The sequence below is a fragment of the Engraulis encrasicolus genome, chromosome 16, assembly GCF_034702125.1.
Source record: "Engraulis encrasicolus isolate BLACKSEA-1 chromosome 16, IST_EnEncr_1.0, whole genome shotgun sequence".
Taxonomy (NCBI): Eukaryota; Metazoa; Chordata; class Actinopteri; order Clupeiformes; family Engraulidae; genus Engraulis; species Engraulis encrasicolus.
Window position 1 is genome coordinate 6530333 of NC_085872.1, and position 26598 is coordinate 6556930.

General features: G+C 43.8%; 2 protein-coding genes across 2 annotated transcripts in view; both read right to left on the bottom strand.

Moving 5' to 3' along the window:
- Positions 1 to 11498, bottom strand: part of prkci (protein kinase C, iota) — a 34209-nt gene extending 22711 nt beyond the window's left edge. The window contains exons 1-2 of the mRNA XM_063218446.1: positions 11172 to 11498; positions 2109 to 2230 (exon numbers count right to left, since the gene is read on the bottom strand). Coding sequence (XP_063074516.1) covers positions 2109 to 2230; positions 11172 to 11254 — 205 coding nt within the window. The 5' untranslated portion in view covers positions 11255 to 11498. The remainder of the gene's footprint in view (positions 1 to 2108; positions 2231 to 11171) is intronic.
- Positions 11499 to 13119: 1621 nt separating this feature from the next.
- si:dkey-127k13.1 (uncharacterized) lies at positions 13120 to 26242 on the bottom strand. The gene is made up of 12 exons (XM_063218447.1): positions 22316 to 26242; positions 21890 to 22172; positions 20156 to 20311; positions 19214 to 19284; positions 18898 to 18983; positions 18447 to 18507; positions 17922 to 17997; positions 17614 to 17664; positions 17045 to 17274; positions 16239 to 16448; positions 15613 to 15701; positions 13120 to 15387 (listed from the first exon to the last, which is right to left on the bottom strand). Exons 1-12 carry the CDS (start codon positions 25736 to 25738, stop codon positions 15330 to 15332), a joined length of 4794 nt encoding a protein of 1597 aa, XP_063074517.1. The 5' UTR covers positions 25739 to 26242; the 3' UTR covers positions 13120 to 15329.
- Positions 26243 to 26598: the final 356 nt, after the last annotated feature.

The window sequence follows — 26598 nt, forward strand, 5'->3', positions numbered from 1 at the left end:
AACGACGAGAAACAGCACCCCGCATCCTGCCCAGCCCTGACAAGAGACCGCTGAAAACTCTCGTGAGGAGGGGGGGGGGGGAGGGGTCGAGGAATTGGAGGGGAGGGTTGGGGGCGTCGGTGCAAACATACAGGTCATGACCCCACTGCGGGGGAAGGAGAACGTTTTGAGTGCCAGTGTCCTGTCTATATGAGATGCCCGTCGAGATGTGATCCTTTTCGCTACTGAGCATGCCCACGCATGTGCACAACCTCGCGGCGGTTTTCGCGGGTGATTGCCCATCGAATTGTGATACCGTAGTTTGCAGACTCGAGATTGCAGAAAGGATCATGCATCTGAGCAAGCGGCGCTATTACAAGTAAGCACTGGTGGGGATGTTTTGAAAATATGATTCCGGTCATTAAAATAGGTGTTGCCCATAAATTGACAGACATCTGCCAAAACAAAGCCACAATACGCTATCTATCTGGGATCTAAACCGCGCTTGTTTATCCCCACATAATTTCATATGGCAATGGTGCCTTGCGAGACAGGCCCACGTCGCATTGAAAGCTCTTTCATATGGCACTTAACTTGCTCAAACGAGAGGCTCACATTTTTTTTAGTGGTCAACAGCCGCACGTTCTTATGAAACTCCGCACGAACTATTGCACACCCCTGTCCGTGAAATAAATAAAGTAATGGTTATTAAAACAGTCCTACGTGGACCATGGCCGATCGAAACATCTTCCACGGAAAATCAAGGTCGCTCATTTAATTGAGGCAGCGCAAATCGATAGAACACCACTATCGAGTAAGGCTACCGGTCGCTCATCTCGACGAGGCAACTCATCTCGACAGAACACCGGTTTGGAGGCGGGAGGCAGGCAGCATCCACGCCTGTGAGGAACACGGCCTGGGAGTGGGAGTGGGTGTGTGTGGGAGGGGGTCATGGCGCTGAATATGACCCAGAGGCGAAGAGGGAATGACGGTCTGCTGGTAGTCTGACAAGGGCCCCCACGAAAGCAGGGCTCGACATTGGCACCTGTCAACCGACCAAATGCTCAAAATTCATCTGTGGTTAGTAATAATTTCACCGTCACACTTAGTTGCCACTTAGGCGGGTAACTTATTCTTAAATATGCCATATATCAGAGCAGGCTATTCTGTTGTTTGCCCCTCGTCCATCCATTCTGTTCGTAAGAGTGATATGAAACAGCAGCCAATTGCCACTAACAGCTGTCTGATATTGTACTCACACCTGTAATTCACTAGCCGGGGAAATCCCATGCGGCTTTGCACAATCGTTATGATCTGAAAGACGACATGGATTCTTTTGCTCAGCGCAGGTACCAGATCTTGTGCTCCAAACAGAGAGCAGGGAGTGGTGGAAAGGTGATGACCATGGGCAGTCGTAAGCCACACCTTTCCTACGAGAAATTGCATAGGTAGCCTCCAGACTCTCACTTGTGAGATCGTCTGGAGTTATCCAGGCAAGATATTCAGTTCCCGGAATCTGTCGTGCAAACATTTACGGAGTATTCCACAGCAGAGAGACGAGCCATCCTAAACCTCAAGAGTGAATGAAGCCAGACAAAAGCAGGCACTGGGGCATTTTAGAATTAGAATTAGAATTAGAATTAGTGAAATCAGGTGGCATTAAAAGCAAGCTATGTGCAGACGGGGAGAAACAAACCACTTGAAGGTTTCAGCACACGGCTGTGAAAGTAGGGTACAGTGTAATTGGCCCAGTTTGCACTGAGACACCATTCTTTACTATGGTGGGGACCCTGGTTACAGAGTATACAGACAGAGCTGCACAAGAAAAAAGATGTCACAGGCAACATGCCTGTGCCAATAATACGCTATACTGCACTGTACACTGACACAACTTGCAGGCTATTTCACTCCTGTACCTTGCAATATTTAGATGTGACCTTGGTTTAATGTCACACCTGCATGACCCTTTGCTTTTTTAAGAATGTTAGGTGTGAGTACGGTACTTTGTATTTAAAAGTTGTCCGTCTTGTGAAGGCTCCGTGGGCCAGATAAAATGGCTAAGCGCTACCCACATGCGTTGCCCACCTCTGCTCTACAGCAAACGCCAATAGGAAAAAAAGAGCACAAACCTTCTTCGTCTATCCACTTCATTGTGAAGAGCTGGTCGTTCTCCAGAGCGCACATGTCTCTCACCTCATTGGCCAGGCCCTCGTAGGAGATGGAGGGCTCGAAGTGTGTGATCATGATATCCCTGGGGAGAGAAAAAAAACACAGACACAAACATCAGTCAGACAGATAGACAAATAGATCACCCAACTAAGTCAGACAAAGACATGCTACATTCACACACTGCTCGTGTCTTGTGCACTTGTGTGATTTTTGAACGACATCTTTTTTTACTAGGTCATCATAAGGGCAGTCATGGGTAAGCGGTTAGGGCGTCAGACTTGCATCCCAAAGGTTAACTTACCGGTTTGACTCCCGAGTCACCAGGTTGGTGGAGGGGGAGTAATTAACCAGTGCTCTCCTACATCTTCCTCCATGACTGAGGCACCCTGAGCATGGTACCCTTCTGCCGCACTGCTCCCTTGGGGCACCATTGGGGGCTACCCCCTTGCACGGGTGAGGCATGAATGCAATTTTGTTGTGTGCAGTGAACACTTGTGTGCTGTGGACTGCTGCTTCACAATAACAATGGGATATGGAGTTTCCCAGTTGGGCTTTCACTTTTTACTTTCACTTCATTAACTAGTAAAATGTACTGGGCTAAAAACAGTGTCACATTCCCTGACTTAACTCCAACTCTGATAGTCATAACAGTGCAACAGTAACACAACTAGCCTACTTCAACACAGTATTTAAATGGGATCCTTAGAAAACACACACAACACACATACTGTACACAGACGGCCGAGCAAGCAAAAACTTAGGATCTTGCATTCAGAGCAGGTTTAAAATTGAACAGTAGTCCAGAGACACAGAACAAGAATGGGAGAGAGAGAGAGAGAGAGAGAGAGAGAGAGAGAGAGAGAGAGAGAGAGAGAGAGAGAGAGAGAGAGAGAGAGACTTAAAAGTATGGATAAAATCATTTCCTTCTGTGGACGGCTGCATGGCACAGCATGGCTCAAAGCCATATGAGCACACAGGCCCAAATTGATGATGAGAGAGAGAGAACTGAAGAGGTGATGAGGAGGGCTTTCCTGCCACACTACACCTGCTACATTAAGAGTTTCCAGTGCATCACTACTCCACAACTGAAATTATGGTGTTTGGTTCTTGAGTCATTTCACAGACAATTTGACGTAAAGGTTGAAATGAGTGGTAATAAAGTAGTAATAAAGCAGTGTTAGGGTAGAGTACCCCACCTGAAATGAGGACCCCACCCGATATCCAAAATGCTAATGCTTATTTAGGCAGAGTGTCTGGTGGGGTAACACAGGTCAGGTGGGGTAATCTCCTCTAACACTTCTCTATTACTCATTACCATGTGCTCATTTCACATTATCTCTGAAATGACTCAAGAACCAAACACCATAATTTCATGGTAGGCTTGGTTTAAAACATATATTTTCTACATTCAACTTTTAATATTTTAATTTTAATTTCATCATAATTCATACTCGGATAACTGCTGGGTTCCATATCGTTTGTGTAACTTAATCCGAAGATCCAGAAAAGAGCTTTCACAGATCAAAACCATCTCTCTGTGACTTAAATTGTGTGTGGCACAATTAAAATGTGTGTGGCATGCAAGTGTGAAGCACTAGTTCGCTATTCACGAGGTCTGTCTGACTGGAGACCCCAGTCAGTGTGTCTTAGGGATGGGACAGTACGCACCGAAATACCGTGACATGCCGTCCATGGCAAACCACAGTTCATGTACTGCCCAGAAAAATATGGTACGGTATCTTATCCAGTCTCTCTGATTAAAACATTAGCATATAAGACCAATGAGAGGATGACACCAAAATCACACCATTCTCACATTATAAGCCTATACAAACCATATGTAGGACATTTGGCGATGAGTCCGATTCTATTAGCCAATTGAAAGAGGGCATTTGGAACACTCAGACAGCGCACATCAGTTGACGACAGTTTAAGTGCAAGTGCAGGTTAGCACAAGAGGCAATTCTCAGACACATGCAAACGGTCAAATACAACTTGCGCATCATCACTTTATAATTGCAATTATCTAAATATGGTTTAATTTTCCCAGTGCTACATTTATTATGAATTAAAAAAAAAAAACACACACACAAAAAAGAACCATAGAGAACCGAAAACCGTGACCTCGTTGATACCGCGATATGGACCGAACCGTGAATTTTGTGAACCGTCCCACCCCTAGTGTGTCTGGAGTGTAAATTAACAAAACAGGAACCTTCACTAGCTAAAATGACCCAAAACTAAAAACTATCTTAAAAATAAAGCAAAATTCACTCCCGAGCAAACTACTAACTTTTATGATTTAACTCTACCAGCCAACAGCCACTTTCGTATTTTACCAGCATTTTGTCTGGTGCCTGACATTATCCCTGCCCGCCATGCCCATGTTTGCTCACTAAGTAGTCAAGTACTGGAGAGAAACAGAGTGAAGCATAGAGCAACCCTGTGCCATCCCCATGCTGCTTGGTGACAGGGCAGGGCTGCAACAGAGGCACTGCTGTCTTGAGTTGGTGACTTGGTCCTCATAATCTTTACTTTGCAGAGAGAGAGAGAGAGAGAGAGAGAGAGAGAGAGAGAGAGAGAGAGAGAGAGAGAGAGAGAGAGAGAGAGAGAGAGAGAGAGGATCAATTGCTATTGCCTACATTGCAATACATTAAGTATTACAGAGAGCAGGTCAAGTACAAGAAAAGTAGAAGGAGGCCACATGTCCCAGGCTGGGCTGCAATGCGCCCGTCTCCTCCTCCAGGCCTGAGGAAGACCTTCCCCCCTCCCCGTGGTGATCCATCTCCCACAGCAGATGCAGTTAATTACTAGAGCCCGTGGGAGACCCCTCTCCCTCTAGCGCTCCATCACTCACTCATCAACGGGGCTGCTACTGGCCTGGCTTCAGCTTCATTACTACATCCAGTGGCTTTACATGCACAGTTTAGTCAAACTAATTTAATGACTGTACGGTAATAATCAGGCTAAGCTTGGAGGTGGAGTTTTCAAATATCTACATACATGTGCTTTAAGAGAGGGAATAATTTAATTAACGTAAACAATTGAATTATTGAAGTCAAATTACAAATGTCCACAGTGATGAAGCATACAAGCTTATTACTAGTCCAAATCTGTTATTAATTCTAGTTTGTTTTGTTGAATGATATTGGGGCATTTCACCGAGATAAGACCGTTGTGACTCGTGGATAGTTTTCAGGGCCCAGATAAGATTTTTTCCCCTATGGTGTGGTGCTAGTCCAACAACCAGCAAAAAATATTGTCTGCCGCAAAGGGTTTGTCCAGTTTACCGGACTCATCATCATCTGACATGCAATCCATGAAGAATTTGTGCATGGTGAGTTTTCCTGCAGGTTCCCCTATAGTAGTGTTTCTCAACGGGGGCACTGCAGCCCCCCAGGGCCAGGGGGGCATTGGGCAGCCCAAGGGGGGCGTTGCGAAGGATACAGCAGAGAGGGGGCAGTGCTTAGTTGTCATTGGGGGGCATTAGAACCACTGCGCTACACAGTGCTGCAATGTAGCTTGCTCGGCAAGAGGAATTCGAAGGCCACTTCATTGATACAATGTTCCTGCCAGGTGGCAAAGCACATAACACTCAACATGGACTGGTCAGGCTAGTGCTTCTGTTATTACGTTAGCGGTCAATGGCCTACGCCGGGCAGTGGGTTAATGTTTATCTTTGTTCTGGGAACAAAGAAAGGTGTTGAGCAAAACTTCCTCATTCTTGTAAGCGCCACACAAACCGTATGCAATCAACACGCAGACACACACACGTCGCCATTAGTAAGTAAGTAAGTGACATGACACAAGTCTCGATGCTCTTAGATGCCGTTAGAAAGCTAGCAACTCTAGGCAGAGATTATTACATTACACTTAGCTGACACTTTTTTATCCAAAGCGACTTACAGTTACTTTTTTTAAGTACTAGTCAGGGTATTGGTTACAGTCCCTGGAGATGCTCAAGGGCACCTCAGCCATGGATCGAGATGGGGAGTGGAAGGTGTGGGATTCGAACATACAACCCTCTGATCTGAAAGTCCATCTCCTTAAAGCGATGGTTCGGAGTAGAATCACCCTAATGCCATTTGAACCGTGACACCCATCCACCTTTACACCCGAAGTGTTTTCTGCCGCAGGCTTACATCAACAGAGTTACCGTGTTATTCGATGTTTATTCCGGATAGCTTGATTCAAGCGCATATGGATCCTGGGCACCGTCTCCAAACTTTCCCCACAAAAATAACATGTCATGTCGTGGTTTGTACTCACAAAAGGATGAATTTGAAACTTTGTACATAGTCCAGGAGTTTATTAGTAACAACACACGAGACGATTAGCTTTTCTGCTGCTAAACATCCGTCGACGTCACTTCCTCCAGCTGGGACTGTCCACTTATTGTAAGGTTTGTGTTTTAGTCCACAGCCAGGATATATGCACGAGTGTGGCATCGTCTTCTATTTATTAAACGTGGTAAAATTTAATTAATCCGAAGTGGTTAATTTTTTCTAGTTGTAGCAAGCTGTCTTTTTTTTGAGTTTTCCGCCTTCCGGACTCACGTGTATTTGTTTCCATCAACAAAGTCCCAGCTGGAGGAAGTGACGTCGACGGATGTTTAGCAGCAGAAAAGCTAATCGTCTCGTGTGTTGTTACTAATAAACTCCTGGACTATGTACAAAGTTTCAAATTCATCTTTTTGTGAGTACAAACCACATTTGTTATACTGTAGAAGTTTGGTGTCATGATATGTTATTTTTGTGGGGAAAGTTTGGAGACGGTGCCCAGTATCCATATGCGCTTGAGTCAAGCTATCCGGAATAAACATCGAATAACACGGCAACTCTGTTGATGTAAGCCTGCGGCAGAAAACACTTCGGGTGTAAAGGTGGATGGGTGTCACGGTTCAAATGGCATTAGGGTGATTCTACTCCGAACCATCGCTTTAACCACTAGGCATTTTACTTTTCTCTATCTAGCTGCTGTGCCCATTAGGGTGATGATGACTAACAGAGACTGACTACCAAGTGACTAAGATGATACATTCCTCAGATATGTTGTCACACCAAACACACAGTTACGCATTTCTCTCCCTCTCTCTCTCTCTCATTACATCATGGGCAGCTCTGGTCCACTACTGACTGCAGTCTCCCATCGCGATCCTGCCAGGAGACCATGCATGCACTGCACACACCGCCTGAGCACACAAAGAAAGCCCTGGAAAAAGGCTGTGTGTGTGTGTGGAAATCTGCCTGTGTGACTGTGAACAGACATTAATCTGGTTTGAGAAATTAAACAGGCAGGGAGGTATGAGGGTGTAAGACCCCTGATGTCTAAATCTCCTTCCAAAGCCTCGTCGGGTCCATCTGCTGACCAGAAGGTCTATCTTTACTGAGTGGGCGCAGTGCTGAAGGGGGTGAGGAGGGTGTGTGTGTGTATATGTGTGTGCGAGTGTGGGCAGTGCTACTGAAAGCTCTGGCTGGGCCTGAGATCTAAATGCCCCCCCATCCCCAGCCCAAACATATACAATGGAATAAGGGCCCAGTGGGCCCCCTCTCTCCTTGGGACTTGGACAACTGACCACTTCGCCCCCGCTCACCCCCGTCGGGGATGTGTTGGTATGGGGTGGTGGCTGTGCATGTTCCACACTAAACCGTGTCTTTACTCTTTGCGGTCCTGACACCCGGCCAACGCTGCTCACTGCAGTGATCAACAGTCTGGCCTCCCATTACACACCACGCTAATATGAACGGTAGGTGTCCTCTTCCTGCATGTTTTTTTGTAAACACAGACAGAAGCACAAATGCTCGTGGGCAGGCACGCGCACGCACACACAAACGCGCACACCTACGTGCACACACACGCACAGCTGTCTGCAGTGATGCAAATGCAAGTATCCAAAAAAGCCCCATCATGATACAGGCTTAATGCACCATGCAACGCAAATCCGCCCCCATCAAAGCCAGAGAACAAACATAACAGACACAAACCTGAGCGGCATCAGACTGCAGCATTCAAAGCCCATAAACCCTTTAGAGCATCATCACTGTGTACATTATATAGCATTATCTGTGCTCAAGGGGCTTTCCGGTAAAAAAAAACGCTTCAATGGCCAGAGGAGTGAAAAGCGAAGGGGGGGGGAACAAGAAAAGAGAGAAAAAGTGAAGAGTGACACTTCCACAGCATGTCACAAAACCGGCACTGTGTGCATTCATGCAGAGAGTTGCTACTAAAAGGACTCACAGAGATGGAAAGGAGCAAGAGAAGAAAAGGATACATCACTCGACTGCCACTTGTACGCTTTGGAGGCCTTATGTACCTCACAGCAATGTACTGACTGAAATAGGTCTAGCTAAGATAAAGCAAAAAAGGAGAGAGAGAGAGAGAGAGAGAGAGAGAGAGAGAGAGAGAGAGAGAGAGAGAGAGAGAGAGAGAGAGAGAGAGAGAGAGAGAGAGAGAGACTTAAAAGTATGGATAAAATCATTTCCTTCTGTGGACGGCTGCATGGCACAGCATGGCTCAAAGCCATATGAGCACACAGGCCCAAATTGATGGTTTCACAGGCAGTCGACGCCCAGTCTTTTGGTCACAGCATGTTCAAGGAAATGGGAGTATATTTTGTATGCAGACATGTGTTTACTCTTTCCTCCCTCAGCAGAGTTGAACCAAATATAACAATATCCCACCCCCATCCACAAACAAACTGAAAGGAATCTATAGACTGGGCCAACTCTTATTGATAAGGGCGGTCTATTCAAAACACATACAGTTGCATAATTTAGATGCCAAAAACTGGCTTGCTGCACATACTGTCTTTCTTGGCAACTAAGCAAACATCCAAATAAAATTGTTAAGGAGCAGGGTTGTATCTATACTAACAGGACACTACACTAGCCTTTATGCTTCAACTTCTGAAGTATTGACACTTTTCATGCAATACAATTTATTAATATACATTTGACATCACAGTTTAAACAAACACAAAGTCCCGTCCCACCAGTGGAATGCTGTACTAGTCACCAAGACACTTACTGTGACTTAATAATCTTCGTACTACAACACTAAGCTTATTACATTACATTACACTTACATTAAGTAATACATTATGACTTGGTCATTGCCATTCAGGTAACAGCTAAATTATAATAGGAGCCATTTATCGAGGCGTTTAAAAAACATCCAGGTCGAGAGTGGGACTCCTGTGCCAGCTGTTCTTTTATTCATGGGTGTAACTCAGCCGGAGAAGAAGCTGAGGGAGAGCCCTGCTTCAGCACGGTAGACAGCAGAGTTATAGTCTCGTGAGCTTGTCTCCAGAGGCCAGAAAGACAGTGCATACAGAGGCCAGAAAAACACTACAACTGCCGGCCGACTTATCTGACTTCTTTGGACATTGTTTGAATTCCTTGACAGTCATCACACAAATAGCTGCTTGACGTTTTAGTTTGCAGTAACACCCGGCATCCCTTTGAGGACAATGCATAAGGGTGAGGCAGGCTGGCAATGTGAGAGGGCAACAACTGGTCCATCTAGCAGGTGGATGTTGCACAGCAAGATTTTCAGGTTGTATGCTGATGACGATTTCTCTCTCTCTCTCACACACACACACACACACACACACACACACACACACACACACACACACACACACACACACACACACACACACACACACACACACACACACACACACACACACACACACGACTACTATAATCCATTGCAATTTCACATGTCATTTAAAGTTCCCCCAGGACCTTTATTTCCACAACATGAATCATCACTAACAGTCTCAAATGATCTACCAAAATTCACTGTGCAATGTGTTCCACCAACCACTGGAAAGTTAAAAGACTAATGTACTTTCTCCAGTAAGGTTAATGTTTAAAGAAGCAGTACATTAAAACAAGGCAACACAATGCCAACGCAGGAGACAGGTAATTTAAAGGCTATATTGTATGCCTAAACAAAATTCTGATAGAAGTCAGTAATACCCGAAACCGATGAATTCCAATTGTAGGCCAACTATCTTTCAAGGGATAATCAAGAGGTTCAACTAGACTCGTTGACTGCAATCAAATTCTAAATTCAATGACCAACAACACCGTCCTAAGGGAATCCATGGGAAGCGCAAAATCAATCTGTACGGACACAATGTCATACAATTGCAAACAAATTATCTTAATTTACCAGGAACTCGCGCCTCCTAATGCTTCCAATTTCATGGCTATTCAAACAGCATTCAAACAAGCACGTCAAGGACCTGTGAACACTGACGTCCACGCCTTCTACACCCAAACAATTCCCTTCAACTACCTGGTGTGTGAGTGAAGAAGGGATAACATAAGATCAATAATTAAGTAACACCAAAAGGATGTCATTTTATATTTTATAATTATTACTAACCCCAGAACACTTTTAACACTGGGACAGTGCATTATGTGTGAACAACAGCCACAAATGTGTCAAACCTACTATTGCCACTCAACACCAAACGCGCTTTTGATTTTGACAGTTAGTATTGCCGTCATTTGGATATAGAGCTATTTCCAACGAGGTACATACGAGATGGTGAACCAGTCTGTCTAACTTTATGAACTACTTAAACCACTTCCAAAGTCAAAACACGGGTAGCTTAGTGTTGGTGTTAGAACTAGCCGCGCTAACAACAAGAGTCAAGTGCCTCGATAGCTAGCGGATGAGTCAGAAAGTTCCTTGTCTAGGTTTCAACCTGAACATTTGTTTTCAAAAATAAAAGCATACACTGAATGTGTTCACATTGCACAACACCCAAAATATTTTAAAACGAATGATGTTATGACGGTACGCCGGGATCTATGTATCTACAAGTGTAGTGTTGAAGCTAACGATATACCTAGCTGGGGTGCCTAGCGCAGGGCACTGAAACTGCTAACTTGGCCAGCTAGCTAAATAAATATCCCGTCCGCTTGTGTTACGGGAGAAACAGCGACTAAAACAACAGCCAACCACAAGATCGCGTTAAAATGTAAGAGGACAACAGAAAACCTTACCCTTTATAGTAAGCTTTCACCCGGACTTGGTGAGGATTCTCGCCGGGGTGGGACATGGTGCTGTCCCGCAACGTAGGCATCATAAGCTTTCTAGCTAGGATTCGAACTCCACTTGCAGTTGTCAACGACTGGGCTTTACAAACTATATTTTCCTTTGGAAAATGTCCAAAGGCTTAAAATATTACTTTATAAAATAGCGCTCACGTACCCAGAATAGTTAGAATAACTATATCGCTTATATTACGAGTATTCCACACGCTACAGTAAAAGTTGTCTTATTATCTACAGGAAAACACTCCCAGAATTACTGGGCCTCGTAATGGATCATACCAATACGGGAATGCAGGGGGACATGCTTGTTTATATTAAGCGCAAATAATAGTCATCGTGAATATGATTTGAGAAATGAAATTTAAGAAGACATAGTTAATAGTGTACTGTACATTTCTAAAGAATTTGTACAATAACCACGCTTTTTACCAGCAACAACCCCATACAGTACCTATTGCAAGGGTGCCAACATTCCGAATATACCACTTCTTCAAATGTTGGGTGAAAAATGATGAGGGCCACACTTGATTCCAGTAAGTTAGCCAGAATTTCCAGTTAGGGTACTCAACAATCAAATTTAGCTTCATAACACTACACTAAAGCTGCCGGCAATAAAAATGTGTTCATATGAAGGCCTCTCTCTCTGTGTTGTATGCTCTCACTCATATGCCAACAGGGGCAAAGCAATGTGAAAAGAAAGAGGGGGGGGGGGTCTATTTGAAAGTGGGATTGTCCATTTGAAAGCCCTTTTAGTTGCGATATTGTTCTCTATATAAATACAAATGTGTTGTTGTTGTTGACAGCGTTGAAGGATTTGTTTGGGGGGGGGGGGGCAGTGGTGTGTGTGTGTGTGTGTGTGTGTGTGTGTGTGTGTGTGTGTGTGTGTGTGTGTGTGTGTGTGTGTGTGTGTGTGTTAAGTCAAGTCAAGTCAGCGTTTATTGTCAGTTCCTTCATATAGGCCTAGGTCATACAAGGAAATTGAAAGCAATCACCCATCTTCCTTGCATCTTATATACCTCCATTGACTCCAAAACCTTTACTGGTCTTGAATATTAAAACAGTGTTAATTGTTCCTTTAAGTCTCTCTAAGTCAGACATAACTTGCTGAGTTAACGAAGTTCCAACTTCTCCTTGCTTATGTATTGCTTTCAATCTGCATAGAGCCATTGATTAAGCACCTATAAGAGGTTTTTGGTTTGGATAAGGACAGGAGACTCAGTCAATCCATGAATCGCTTTCTCTTGAAGCGTTTGGGGGGTAAGAAAGATTTGCTGAACCTTATACAGTGAGATGGAGCATTATCATGGACATTGAAAGTTGCTCTTCAAGGTGGATTTCCTGTAGTTTGGCCGGTATAATAGACTAACTTACTAGCCACTTTGACCCATTGGTGAGTGTGTTTGTCTAGTAAGATTAACTCTGCTAGCCATTTTGGCAGGTAATAAAAAAAAGTTAATTTAGAGCCCTGTAATATATAGGCTGCATATGAAAAACAAAAAAACATAATGACCCTGCATGTGGTTACAAACCACAGCATGCATAATTAGGAACCCAGAGGTAAAAAAAGGAATTAAAGCAAGAAAGAAAAACAACAAACAGACAAACAAGCAGAGTCATTATCCACTTGCTTCTGGAGCATGCAGCACTATTGGATTTCTTCATTCTTGACATGGAAATTTGGGTTTATCAGTTTAAATTAAAAAACACAAAAAATATATATATATCAGAGGCCGAGATTTGTATTAATCAATATGGCCACCATAGACATCTGGGCAATGTAAACATTATTTAAACCTGGCTCTGTCTTGCCAGCTTTATGTGGTTCTCTAAACCTCCACAAGGGGGCTTAGCACTAATAGAGCAGCATAGGCAACCACACTACAACTTCATGGGATACTTTTCAACTTAGTTTATTCTTTTTTTCATGTTCCCAACCTTGGCAATAAAGGCTACATATAAGATATGTGTAAATGTGTATATGCTAATATATGGGACATTGTGCAATGGGTCTTACCGAGGTAATATCAAAGACCTCTGTTTCCTTAGGGCTGTGGAATGGTCTTTTTTGCCATGGGACCCCATTTTGACATCCCAAATTTCTGGGGAACCCATACACATTTTTTCATAACAAAAATAAAAACATGTCTGAGCTACATAAGTCGTAGGGTATCAAACCTATATATATTTATGGCACTCTAAGATTGTAAATGGCATTTCAAAAGAGAATATTGAATAGTTTTGTTATAATTTTCAGTAATAGTCATTACCTCGGCCAAGGAGGTTATGTTTTCGGTGGTGTTGGTTTGTCTGTTTGACTGTCAGTGAGATCACTCAAAAAGTTATGAACGGATTTTGATGAAACTTTGTGGAGTTGGAAATGACAAAAGGAACAAGGAACATTTCATTTTGTAGCTCCACAAAAACAAGTATAGACTATAGACTAGGTATAGGCTTGAAAAAAATAGGGTGTAACATAGTCAAATGTTCTATCAAATAGCTTCTTGGCGAAGGTCTGCACTCTCTGAGTGCGTTTCTAGTTAGCAGTATTGTTTCTTTCACAAACTTTGAGACATTTCAGCCGACCCCATTTGAATTCCAGGTGACCCCACATGATGTTGAAAAACACTGCCTTAGGGAGCAATTTTAATTTTGATTACATACTGAAAAACATGGGGGGGGGGATCTATTCCTAAATGAATGATCATAAAAGGGTTTTCAATGTGTGACTTTTGGAGATGAGCAAATCTTTTTGTTTTCTCCTGTTAAGTCTCCAGATGGCTCAACAGGCATTCCACTGTCTTTGTTGCTTCAAAGAAAAATAAGCAGTCAGTAAAATCCAGGTAGAATTGGGACTCTACACGTCATCCCTCACTTGCAGGTGCATCACAGTGGGACAGACATCTCTGTGTGCACAAAATAAAGTCTTGAAAACTAAGCTGCAGTGTGCTCCAGCCTCTCCTTTCCAGTAAAATCCAGGTATTGGACAACAGATATTGAACAACACCACAGTTTAATTAAATTGAAACTTTAGGTAAATACTTGTGAAATTAAACATCCATTTTAATATAAAACATGTAAGTATATGACACGTGAAGGAACACCCCCCTTGTAGCCATACATTCTCTCGCCCTGCACAGGCTGTGGACGTGCCAGCAAAGAGAGTAGAGTAAGATGATTCAAGCCTGTGTAATCCTGGATCCATGTGATGTCATGTGAACGCCCCTGTAGGAGACCTGCAATAAGGAGACCTTTGGAGGCTTTAGGTTGAGATGGCGGTAGGCTAGCGCACATCTTATGCAAGTCGTCACCAAATGCCACAGAAAGAGAAGAAGGAGGAGGGGACAACGCTAGCCTCGCGCACTATCCTACATACATCTGTCAAGGGACTTGGCTCCGCACTACCTCATTACCCGTTTTCTACGGTAGGATGTTCTGTCAGACATGTTTGTTAAACGGTCCTACATCGCCAAAGATAGACGTCAGACATGTTTGTTCAACAACTTATCCTAATTTTTCAGAAAATGTTCTTCCCGCTTCCTGCTATCGCGTCAGATCAAACAACCTCCAGACCATGAGTGCATTTTAATATGTGACCTTGCCTCCTCCACTTGCTTCCCGTCATGATGACATCACTGACAACAGCATTATATTTCAATATCTTGCAAAAGCTCAATTGTAAAGTCTTTTTATCATTTGCAATTGGGATGGTGAATGAAAAACAGTCCCTCAAAAGTTGTTGTGGCGAGGCTGACAGCTGGGAAACTTTATCGTTTTCTCCACGGAGGAGGGGCCAGGAGGCGGGACGAGGAGACAAGCACAAGTGGAGGAGGCAAGGTCACATATTGGGATGCACCCCATGAATACGAAATGAAATGGTAGTATTATTGGATGGTCATGACCAGGCTAGGACAACGCCCCCTTAGGAGACTGAACTTGAGCACACTCCTTTTCATTGGGTGGGCAGTTTGAATCTTCTTACTCTACGAAGAAAATCTTTGGTGGCAGTGTAAAGGATGGCAAGGAGAGTAGCAGATCTCAGCGTGGAACATTAGTAAACCTTGCTCGCCCCCAACACCTGATACAAATTCATAGACTGAACTCATCTAACTAAAAACTAAAGGTTTTCATGAGCTGTTCAATCTTCATGTTGAACTCCTGCTTTTCCCTGAAATTAAAGAGGAAGAGAATTAGTAGTCTGAGAGAATACAAGAAGACTGAAATTGGAAAAATATATTGGAGAGCACTGTGCCCAAACAGCAAATGGCAATCTAATGTGTGCAACAAAAATACTTCTACTGGATTCTAGATGGTCAGGAAATGGCCAATGTGAAATTTGGTCACAGAACACAGTGTGTATAAATCATGCATATAGCTGTGGGTGAAGTCTTACCGTTTACTAATGCAGGGGCCTTTCTGGTATTTTTCTTCAGCCTTTTCCAAGGTTAATTCCTCCACTCCAGCGATGGCACAGATAAGAGCCTATTCGAGAAATCAAACTCCCAATTAAATGAGGTAGAGATGAAAGGAAAGACCATCTCTCATGCTGCATCATCTTGCCACGACCACTCTAGAATGGCACTAAAGAACACAACTCAACAACCAACACTGAAGATGCATCTATCTGCTGCCATTGATGCAGTCAGCCACTGCAGACTTCTTTACAATACTCTCAAATATGGACATCATGGGTGCAGCCCACTACAAGCTCAATCACATACTGCAGCAAACTGTGCCCTGAGGTTATTCCAAGTGGGCCTTGAAATCATTTTCTAAAAATCTAAACAATGTTCATGTGTGTGTGTTGCTGTTGACTATTTATTTGAATTTCATTGTTTACTGGGATTGAGGTGGGCCAAAACATTTGTGGAAATTTCAAGCGGGGCCCAAGTTGGAAAGCATTGGGAACCCCTGACACACTGTATAGTGCATTATAGAGTTGCTTATACTTCTATTACTCAAAAAAGCAGGTCCCCATTGGTGTGGGACGCCAGCCAGATGCAGGCAGGCTATTGGTACCTCTGGCAGCAGCACATCCAGGATGAGGGGGATCCTCTCCAGGCTGGCCAGGCAGGGCATGGTCTGGGGGCTGGTCTTAAGGAGATCATCCAGGTAGCGGTACACCTTGTCCACCTGCTCCTCGTCCTCCAGGTAAGGGTCCACCACGAAGCGACTGGCCTTCTGAAGTGCACGCAGCCACTTGGACGTCTCCCGCCCACTGATCACACCCTGCAAGCAATTCAGGCAAATTAATTACCATCATTATAATTATTCCATTATTATTATTATGTTACTATTACATTTTTACTATTATTATGAACAACAACAATAATAATGAAATCATTACAATTATTATAACCCTTCAGCTTGGTGCAAAGCACATTGTGCAGGGACCTAAACAAACGAAAAAAGGAATGCTGTCAAACACTTCATGCAATGCACACACATTGCACAACGGTGGGGCATGGGTTGTGCACTTTACCTGGATATTGTACTTACAAATACCATGTGTGGTAGTTTCTGACATGCGTAACATGTTGGTGAAATGTGTTATGTTTTCCAATCATGTACCGTCAGGGCTGGGCTGAGGGAGAAATAGGACCCGGGCACTTTTGGCTTAAATGGGCCCCTCATAATTAGTGGTGCAGAACTGACTCACCGGTGTTTTCAGAAATGTAAAAAAAATTGACTGAAAATAGGGGCCCACGAGGGTGCAGGGCCCACCAGGAAATGCCCGCTATGCCAGATGGCCCTGTGTACTGTTAGTGATGTCCTTGCATGTAAACGTCTCACTTTTGTGAGTGACATTACTGAAGCTCCCTTACCAGGAGACGCCTCTCTGCACCCCGCTTCCTCACAATGAAGTCCACCAGCTTCTCATTGGCTCGGTGGCGTGCAGCCTTAGAGCGGTCTGGCAGCAGTTTTTTGTGTGGATATTCGCCGACATGGTCTGCTGCGTTCTCCTCCTCCGATGAGCTGTCGCACTGGTCATCCACGATTGTGGGGAAGGTGAGATCAGACGATCCTTGAGCATACTTGTTCCTTAGTGGAGAACCTGACAGAAATATATAGGGGAGGCACGAGACGTAAAATCAAGTCTACACACACAGCAACGCACCGTTAAATACCAGGCGTGCACAATATATTGAAGAGATTTTGCCATTAATATGTTAACACAACATATCAGCATATTGATATTGGTATATTAGCAGGGTGCGATTTGTAGGGGGGGATGGGGGGGCTTTTTCTACATGATTTTAATCATAGTTTATTGTAAGTCCATTGATATGGCTTGAAATCTGAAACACATCCCCCCTTCTGGTTTTCTGACAAATCGCACCCTGTACTGTATATTAGTATTAATAATATTTCCAGGAGTGTGTTAAATACATACTGATGTCGTTCGCAAAATACTCTATGAAGGAGCCGGAGAAAGACCCGCAACCTGTGAATAAATCAAGCACAGTGGTGAACTTAAAAACTTTCAACTTAAAAACTTTTAAACACTGCCCTCTTTGAATCAAACTGTAGTACTATTTTTTGAATATTCAATTACTACGTTAATGCTCCTGTACCATGTATTGGCATTACCCATGGGAACACAGGTGCAAACATGGTCTGGGTATGTCATGATAAAATTGAAAGGCCACACAAAAATGGGAGAAAAAAAACATACAACATGAGTAAATTGGACCTGCTCACCAATGCGTATTCTGTAGTCGTAGATGAGGTCCAGACACCATGTGACAGCATCACCATACAACTCTCTTCCCTGCTTCTGTAGAACACACATACACACACACACACACACACACACACACACACACACACACACACACACACACACACACACACACACACACACACACACACACACAAACACAGTTCATTCCACGTGATCTCCGTTTCAAGCACCCCGGGACCGAGGCCAGTTACTATGTCAAATATGCTGTATTGTACATCAAACACTCAAGGGTGAACTAGTGAAACAATATTACAACACACTTAGCTCACTTACAGTTATTACAAAGTATTGGTCACAGCCTCTGGAGGTGTGAGGAGTTAGGTGCCTTGCTCAAGGGCACTACAGCCATAGTTTTGAACCTACAACCTTCCATTTCTAAGATCGGCTCCCTAACCATTAGGCTATGACTGCCCGGTTAGTGAATGAACTTTTCAAAACGATGACACCGTCAAAAGAAAAATGCAACTCAATTTTCAGCGTACCGCAAGCTCCTCTGCATCCTCACAGTTGAAGGGTTTCAATGTCTTCAGGGACACTGTGAGACTGGGGGAGAAGAGGGACACACACCATGGAAGATAAGCCATCAACAACACAGCTAACCTGGCACTGCCTCACACAAAAAGCAATAAAGCATCTTCAGTGTTTTATTAGTATTTTTTCTCTATTTTTGTTCTCATCTAAATTCTATTTTTGTGAGAATTTGTGAATCAAGGCGGCTGTAGGGTCCAAGTTCCAAAAAAGATTCAATTATGTACCAGCAGGGCCTCATGTCGAGAGCAAGGCTTCAGACATAACAATTCACTATAAGCCCATATAACAACACCAGCAAACACAATGCCACCGGCTCTATTTGTGCGGTTTAACAAATTAATCATTTCAAATCACTTGTTGTAGATTGGCAATAGTTTACGTTTGTTGATAAATTCTTCTTACCCTTTTCTGACTCTATTTTCATCTAACAAAAAGGCATCAATAAACACAATGCTGGCTTTCTTGTTCTTGTGGTTCACACTCTTCACCTAAAAAAGGAATAACCACACATTATTTTCACAAAGCAAATAAAACTGTAAATGCTTTGTATGATCAGGTTACTGTATTTTCTACCGGTGTTGACCAAGGTGTGCCATGTTTACACCTAGGGAAATGATTAGACTATACACACAGTAATGACATGCATGCAAATACTATTTATTGGCTATTTAAATGTGCTTTTAAAAAAAGAAAAGCATATGTAACGTCCACAACATACCACAGCAGGCCAGCAAGGGTACTTCCGGAATTTACACCAGACACACAAGCCCTCGGTGACGCAGAAGGGTTCTGGACAAAAAGATGATGACCATCATTCAGACAGACTTATCCTCCACTACACATAACGTCTGATGCTTGTGCTCATGCTTACTTGAACAAAACAAAAACTAGAAACTACCATGATTGAAGTAAGATTAAAATAGGAATGCTAACCAGGGGGAAATGTGATTTTTGATTATACTTCACACAGACTGTTTAATTTCTTTTAATTCCATTGTAATAATAATATTTAACCACATCTTGCATATAACATGCAATGCCCACACAATTATTTCCAGTCACAAATTAGATCCAGTGAAAATGTGCTGTGTGTATGTGTGTGTACGTGCATACTATATGTATGCATGCATGCATGTCACATCCTTGACTCTATTTGTCTGGAAAATGCATAGTAATTACTAGTGACAACACGTGGCTGTAAATGATTATTCAAAAGAAGAGAGACACCAGGCCCGACACTGAAGAAGTTTAAGACTGAATGTCTGGCTGGCAATAAAGAACAAGCAACCACTGTAGGAGTGCTGTCCTGTCTATTCCTTTTGAATATTTCTTACGGAATGAGCAACCAGTTGCTTTTCATTTTTGTTGAGTTGACCGCATTATAAAGCTTATTTGATTATAAATTATTATTATCATGAAATTATGACCTTACAACTTTATAACCTTATAAGCGGTTTATAAAGTGTTACCAGATTTGTCATAATAGAAAAAGGATTTCTTTTTTTCAAGGGCCCATCCATCACTGTGGCAGGCATCACTGAAAACATTCATTAGACTGTGGTGGGACAGTGAAAAGACTAGCCGATGACACACCCATATGTCTGTACGAACTTGTTGACCACCCCATTATTGAGAACTTCAGGACGGAACATGTACTCACTCCTCTCCAGAAAGCTTGGGAGCTCTTCATCTTCATCTGGCTCTTCCCCGTCCTCCTCTTCCTCCTCGTCAGGTAGAGAGAGAGGGGTCAGGGGCATCAGATCATCCTGCAGGATCTGCTCGAGTGAGCTGTCCGGCGAAGATGAGGTCAGCAACTCTGAAATGTATTGAAATATCATTGAAATACTGTCCTTTACAGGAACAATCCACTCATTTTTGATTTTCACATATTTGCAGTATTTCCAAATATTATTCATGAATGTGCGTATCATTTTCTTCTCAGTGTTTTCAGTACTTAGATTTATTGGATCACAATTATTAGCATAGTTTAGCATACTCACTGAAAGTAAATTGGACGGGATTACATAGTTGTTTTGCACTTTGGTGAATTTTACATTAATTTTCAAGTAGTTTCAAGTACATTTGAGAATGTTTTGTTTGTTTCCATAGACTTGCATTGCTACACTTAATTTGGCTATACATGGGTTCTAAAGTTTTGTTTTCTCCTGACTGCGTGAAACTCCATCTCTGATTGTTGGAAACCGCTGTCGGTCAAAAAATTAGCTCACGTGGTTGGCTGCCAGTGTCTTGCCCCTCCTCACAACACCGTGTTGATGAACAAAAAAACCCATCTATACTGTTAAACTAGGCAATGCAAACACATAGACAAAAATGATATGCACATTTATAAATAACACTTGGAAATCATGCAAATGTGCGAAAATCAAAAAATGGTGGAATGTTCCTTTAATAGGACAGGACAGTAAAGACAGTGGGAGACAGAGCAGAGCTGGGGTAGGGGAGGGATATGTCCCAGGCCAGATTTGAACCTGGGTCCTCATTGTCAAATTGCCTGCTACAGGGTACAAAAAACAACAGCAGCATGTATTTTTATTGTATCTTGATAAGAAACTGTTATGGCACGTGAGAGCAGGGTTAGGCATAAGTAAGCACTTTGCGTCTGAGTTCTTTTAGAACACAGGTAACAATTGCATCTGTACACTCCAATTGGTTTTGCCAAAGGTCGCCTTCATATTTGCTACACTTGTGGTAGATTATGCATTCGGCTACATGTGAGGATGAAAGGGAGCAACGGGACACTGGAATTTGAAAACCCACCTGCGTAATTTATGTTACTGGAGTGGGATAACTTCAGTTTATCAACACCTTGCGCCATGTGGAGCAGTTTGTGTATGGGTTTGGACAATTAATAGTTCAATCCATGGATTCAACTCTTGCTAAATCGATACTTTACGTATAATAACATACCATATATAACATATAATATATAACATAACATACAATATTAAACCTTTCTTAGTCCATTTCTTCCTTAATATTCGTGAAAATGCAGTTCTGGGATTCTACCTTTCCACTAAAAAGGAACACAAAGTTGTATTCAAATCTGTGTTGGTCAGGCCCCAAAGTGTCTGATTTCAAGTGAAATGACCCCTCTCCCACCACTTTCCTGTCACATCTTCACAGTCCTATCAGCAATAAAGGCCAAAAAAAGCCCCATTAAAAAAACAACTCTTTTTATGTTATCTCTCATGTCTATGTTTTGCTTTGCCCCTGTTCGCAGATAAGACCAGACAAAAGAGAGCGACCATCATATGAACATGGTTTGTGTGCATATTATAGTGTGTGTGTGTGTGTGTGTGTGTGTGTGTGTGTGTGTGTGTGTGTGTGTGTGTGTGTGTGTGTGTGAGAGAGAGAGAGAGTGTTTTGTGTGTACCTAGTGGCTGGGGAGGATCCGTAGATGCAGGAGGTTGTGCAGACACAGAGCTGCTACACTCATGGCCAGTCATGTCATCTCCCAATGCAATCGTCGCTTCTCTTGCCATTTCAGCCACCACGGCAGTTTCTGCCGTTACTGCAGCTCTTTTGGTACGGCAGCATTTTGAAGCCAGACTGACACCTGGACTCTTCGGTTTGTGGTGCTGAGGCATGGCACTGTTGCAGACCACAGGGGAATCGCTGTCACCTCCCTCATCAGTCTCTCCCATCACAGCGGGCATCTGACAAGAAGAGCAAAGCAAGTGGCATTATTGATGGAGAAACAAATTAATTCAGAATTAAAATGTAACCATTTTGTCAATTAAGCATGTTATCCAAGGTGAAAATCATTGCAGAATAACTATTTAAAAAGTAACAAATCTACCTGATCCACGTCGGTAAGGTGTACACCCTTCCTCTGCCTCCCTCGCTTCTTCTTGACAGGGACATCATGGGCAGTTGAAGCCAGGCTGGAGTTTTCCTCTGGGGTGTTGGATGTCTGCTGTTGTTGCTTTGGGCTGCACGTTACAGGAATGGTACTAGGGCCCCACCGTCTTTTCCTTCTGAAGCTGTAAGGTACTCCTTCTGACACAGGTAAACTCGTGCTGACCTGCGATTGTTCCTGGTTGCTTATTGAGCCGTCATCTTTGGCATTCGAATCTGTTGCTTGTGAAGCAAACCGACAGTCTGTGGAAGTCCCATAATTGACATCCAGACAGACCCTGTTCAGTTCTGCTGATTTGTGTGTCTCCTGTGCATGGTGAAATGCAAGTTCTGAGCATTCTTTTTGTTCTGATGTCTCCCCAGTTTTATCACAGCATGTCTTCAGGTCCTCAGAGGTCAACACAGTTGTGATAGCATTAGAGGCCGTTATTACAGACTCCCCAATGCCTGCTGGTGAACAGGAAGGGTTGGATGACTGCTGCTGTGCTGGCTGGCGTGGCTTTGGGCTGCACGTTACAGGAATGGTACTGGGGCCCCATCGCCTTTTCCTTCTGAAGCTGTAAGGAACTCCTTCTGACACAGGTAAACTCGTGCTCACCTGGGAGAGTGGGCCCTTCTGCGAGTTGTCTTTGCAGTTTGGGTCACCTGTGGCACTGGGGTCTGTGGGCTTGGCAGCTAGTGTGTGCAAGTCTCTATGTGAATCAATAGAACTGTTGTGAGGGGTTAAAGGACAGAACACAGCTTCTGCAGACTGTGAACACCCGTTCTTTTCCGTTCCCTCCACAATATCTTCCACAGCTGATGTCAACACACTGTGATCCCCGTTTGCCACATAGTCTGCTGTAGTCGTTTCCTCTGGCACCGGCGTTACAGCTACTGTGTCTAGTCCAGAATCAGGCATGACTGCAAATGTGTCTTGGCCAGCCACGTGTGCCATTAACACACACTCATCATGGCCAACCTCCGCTGGTGAACAAGAGGGGTTGGATGTCTGCTGCTGTGCTGGCTGGCGTTGCTTTGGGCTGCACGTTACAGGAATGGTACTGGGGCCCCACCGCCTTTTCCTTCTGAAGCTGTAAGGTACTCCTTCTGACACAGGTAAACTGGTGTTCACCTGCAAGTGTTCCTGGTGGCTTATTGAGCCATCGTCTTTGGCACTCTTATCTTTTTGTTCTGACACAAACCGACAGTCTGTTGAAGTCTCAGAATTAATATTCAGGCAGGCCCTGTTCAGTTCTGCTGATTTGTGTGTGTCCTGTGCATCGCAGAACACCATTTCTGTGAGCTGTGAGCACACATTTTTCCGTGACGTCTCCACAATATCTTCTCCGGTTGAAGTAAACACAATTTCAACACAGTGTCTATTGGAGTCCTCAGTGTTCATTTCTGCAGGCAAAGTTGTGATAGCATTAGAGGCCGTTATTACAGACTCCCCAATGCCTGCTGGTGAACAGGAAGGGTTGGATGACTGCTGCTGTGCTGGCTGGCGTGGCTTTGGGCTGCACGTTACAGGAATGGTACTGGGGCCCCACCGCCTTTTCCTTCTGAAGCTGTAAGGTACTCCTTCTGATGCAGGTAAACTCGTGCTCACCTGGGAGTATTGCTGATGGCTAATTGAGCTCTCCTTGCTGTTTGGATTTTCTCCATTCGTAGCCTCAGTTCCTGAAGCTACCACAGCGTCTTCCTTATGATTGGTCAACAGTGCTATATCTGGCAATGCCCTGTGGAAATCAGGTCCTTCAGAGAAGGCATGTGGTTGCGTGTTTTCTTTCTCCAAGTGTGGTAACGTTTGGTTTTCCAAAGCTCCCTGAACCGTCACCTGCGGAGGGCTTTTTCCTGAAGAGGACAGACAAGGCCCCTGAGCCACATTCTCCTCAGGAGGGCCAGCGACTGTTTCCTCACGCAGCCCAGGTGGGACGGCTGCCCTATCTGCGCCAGGCACACCAGACAACAACACAGACGTCTCGCTATTCAACACCATCCCATTTTCAGTCGAATTTCTTTCCAACTTCTCTGTGATCGTGCCAGATCCTTTGAGAACCATCTGTGTTGATATACCGCCAGATCTGGAGGGTGACCTGCTTGAAGGCAGCATATTCTTTAACACCACAGTGATCTTATCTGACTCCGCTGGTCCACATTCACTTTCCGCATGGGAAGACCATGAACATGGAGCTTCATGGGTATCTTGAGCACAACAATCAGCTGCTTGTACCTGCTGGAAGCACACATTTTTGTTTGACACCCTCTCAACTGCTTCGCCGGGTGAAATGCTCACCGTCTTGTCACTCTGCACAGACTCTGCAGCGGTCAACCCTTGTTCCAGCATGTCACCATGATTAGGCTGAGGACGCAAGAGGGTGGGGACGGATGTCTGTAGCAGCACTGGGAAACACTGCTGTGGGCTGTCTGGTGCACGGATTGAGCAGGAGGCACTTGGGCTTTCCGGGCTGCCAAGTGCTCCTCCTGCTTTGGCTGAGTCGGTACGCGTTAGCAACTGTTGCTCAGGGATGAGTGCAGCTGTGTCTGTTAAGTGTCTGTGTGTTTTTTCCTTGGCACTGTTGTCTGTGGCTTCTGAAGTTACACGGCAGTCTGTTTGCATCTCATTCTTGGTTAAAGGTTCGCTGGGTGGACATGCCATGTTTGGATCTCTTATTTCACTCACGGGAAGGGGTTCCTTGTCGGAGAAAGGCATTAAGCAGTCCACCATTGTAGTTTTACTAACATTGTGAACGGCCACCTCCAAATAGCTATCTCCAGCACAAGACAACTGGCCTTCCTCAACTGATACACCAACAGCAGTCAGTTCATGCAGGACAGGTTGGACTGTTTTCCCACTTGTGCCAGCTTCGCTTACACATGATGAAAACACCCTATGGTCCAATACATCCTCTGTACGGTTCCCAAATGCTAGAGAAATCTGCTGTGGGGGTTCCAGACTGACTGTTTTGACTGTGCTGTGACACATGGGTAAACTGCATGAGGCTGGTACATCATGTAATTCCAAAGGGGTGTTGTCCGAGCTTATAGGTGCATAGTAATGCTCTGTGGGGGGCACTGGTGAGCTTAGGTCACCATCGCAGGTAGCTGTGTCCGGGTCCTGCGCTAGGTGGATTACAGTTTTTGTTTGCTGTAAATGAGCATATGGGGGAACAGCGTGTTGCGTGTCCGTGACTGGCTGTTCATTTGAAAACTCTTCCGTCGCTTCATTACAGCAGCTCCTCTTCGGCACCTGTTGCACAGCTGCTGAAGACTGGCTGGACTGTTCGCTAGGACAGGGCAGCGGCACATCGGATGAGGACACAGTCGGGTGTTCCGTAACATTCCACGGGGGAGGTGAATAAAATCCATCAGAAGAAGACATGTTCAAACACCATCAAATGTCACAGGGTTCTGCGAGAGCCATATTTCTTGTAGGAGCCCTGATTAGGAGTGAATGGCCATACTTTAACATAGTCTGTCCATAGCCTATATTTTAGGCACTGCTAAGATAAGGGTTTTAAACAGGGGTGGTTGCCCTTAGATAAAAACTACATATCATTGGATTGGATGTAGTAATTTGTTAATGAATGCTATAGTCTATGTCCACTTAATCTTCAGAAGTTAGCCCAATGTTCTTTGCTCTTGTACTGTTGTGTTTACAACTTTGTAGCAGCTACGGTGCTAGCAATGCACGGTTTGCAGTCAAACGCAAGCTATTAGGATATTCAGTTTTCTACGTTGACAACAAAACAGAAATAGCGTTGATATTACCTAATATTTAAAATTGAAAGTACTCCCAGCGTGAGTTGTTGTTATTTGCACCCTTGTATCGTCTCTGTCATGTAGAAGAACTTCCTGTTCTATGTTGGAGTTCCGTCAGCTAAACAGTATCCGGTTTGTGATTGGGTCTGGTCTGTGTCTGACTTATCCGATCATTATAGTCAAAACTCAAAACATAACTGTACATTAACATTTACGATTTAAATAGAAGTTTTTTATATTGTGACTTATACTGTTTGGTGATGTTTTATCCCGAGATACGTTTGTATTTCCCCTGAGAGCTGTCAAATGTTGAACTTTTATTTTGAAAAAAATAAAATAAATAAAAAATAAGAGAATAGAGTTCTTCAGCGGAAGCGGAAGCATGTAGTAGATTGTAGTCTTTCATGTTAGCATTTAAGGACGTCCTGGTTCCTATCGGCTTCCGGCCTCCATTGGGAATGAATAGGGGTAAATTTCAAA

Coding starts and splice junctions, on each gene's coding strand:
- si:dkey-127k13.1 (XM_063218447.1), bottom strand. CDS start 25,738: ATGTCTTCTTCTGATGGATTTTATTCACCTCCCCCGTGGAATGTTACG. Junction 22,173..22,315: donor ACCTTACCGACGTGGATCAG/GTAGATTTGTTA, acceptor TCTTCTTGTCAG/ATGCCCGCTGTGATGGGAGA. Junction 17,665..17,921: donor CGACTACAGAATACGCATTG/GTGAGCAGGTCC, acceptor ATTTATTCACAG/GTTGCGGGTCTTTCTCCGGC.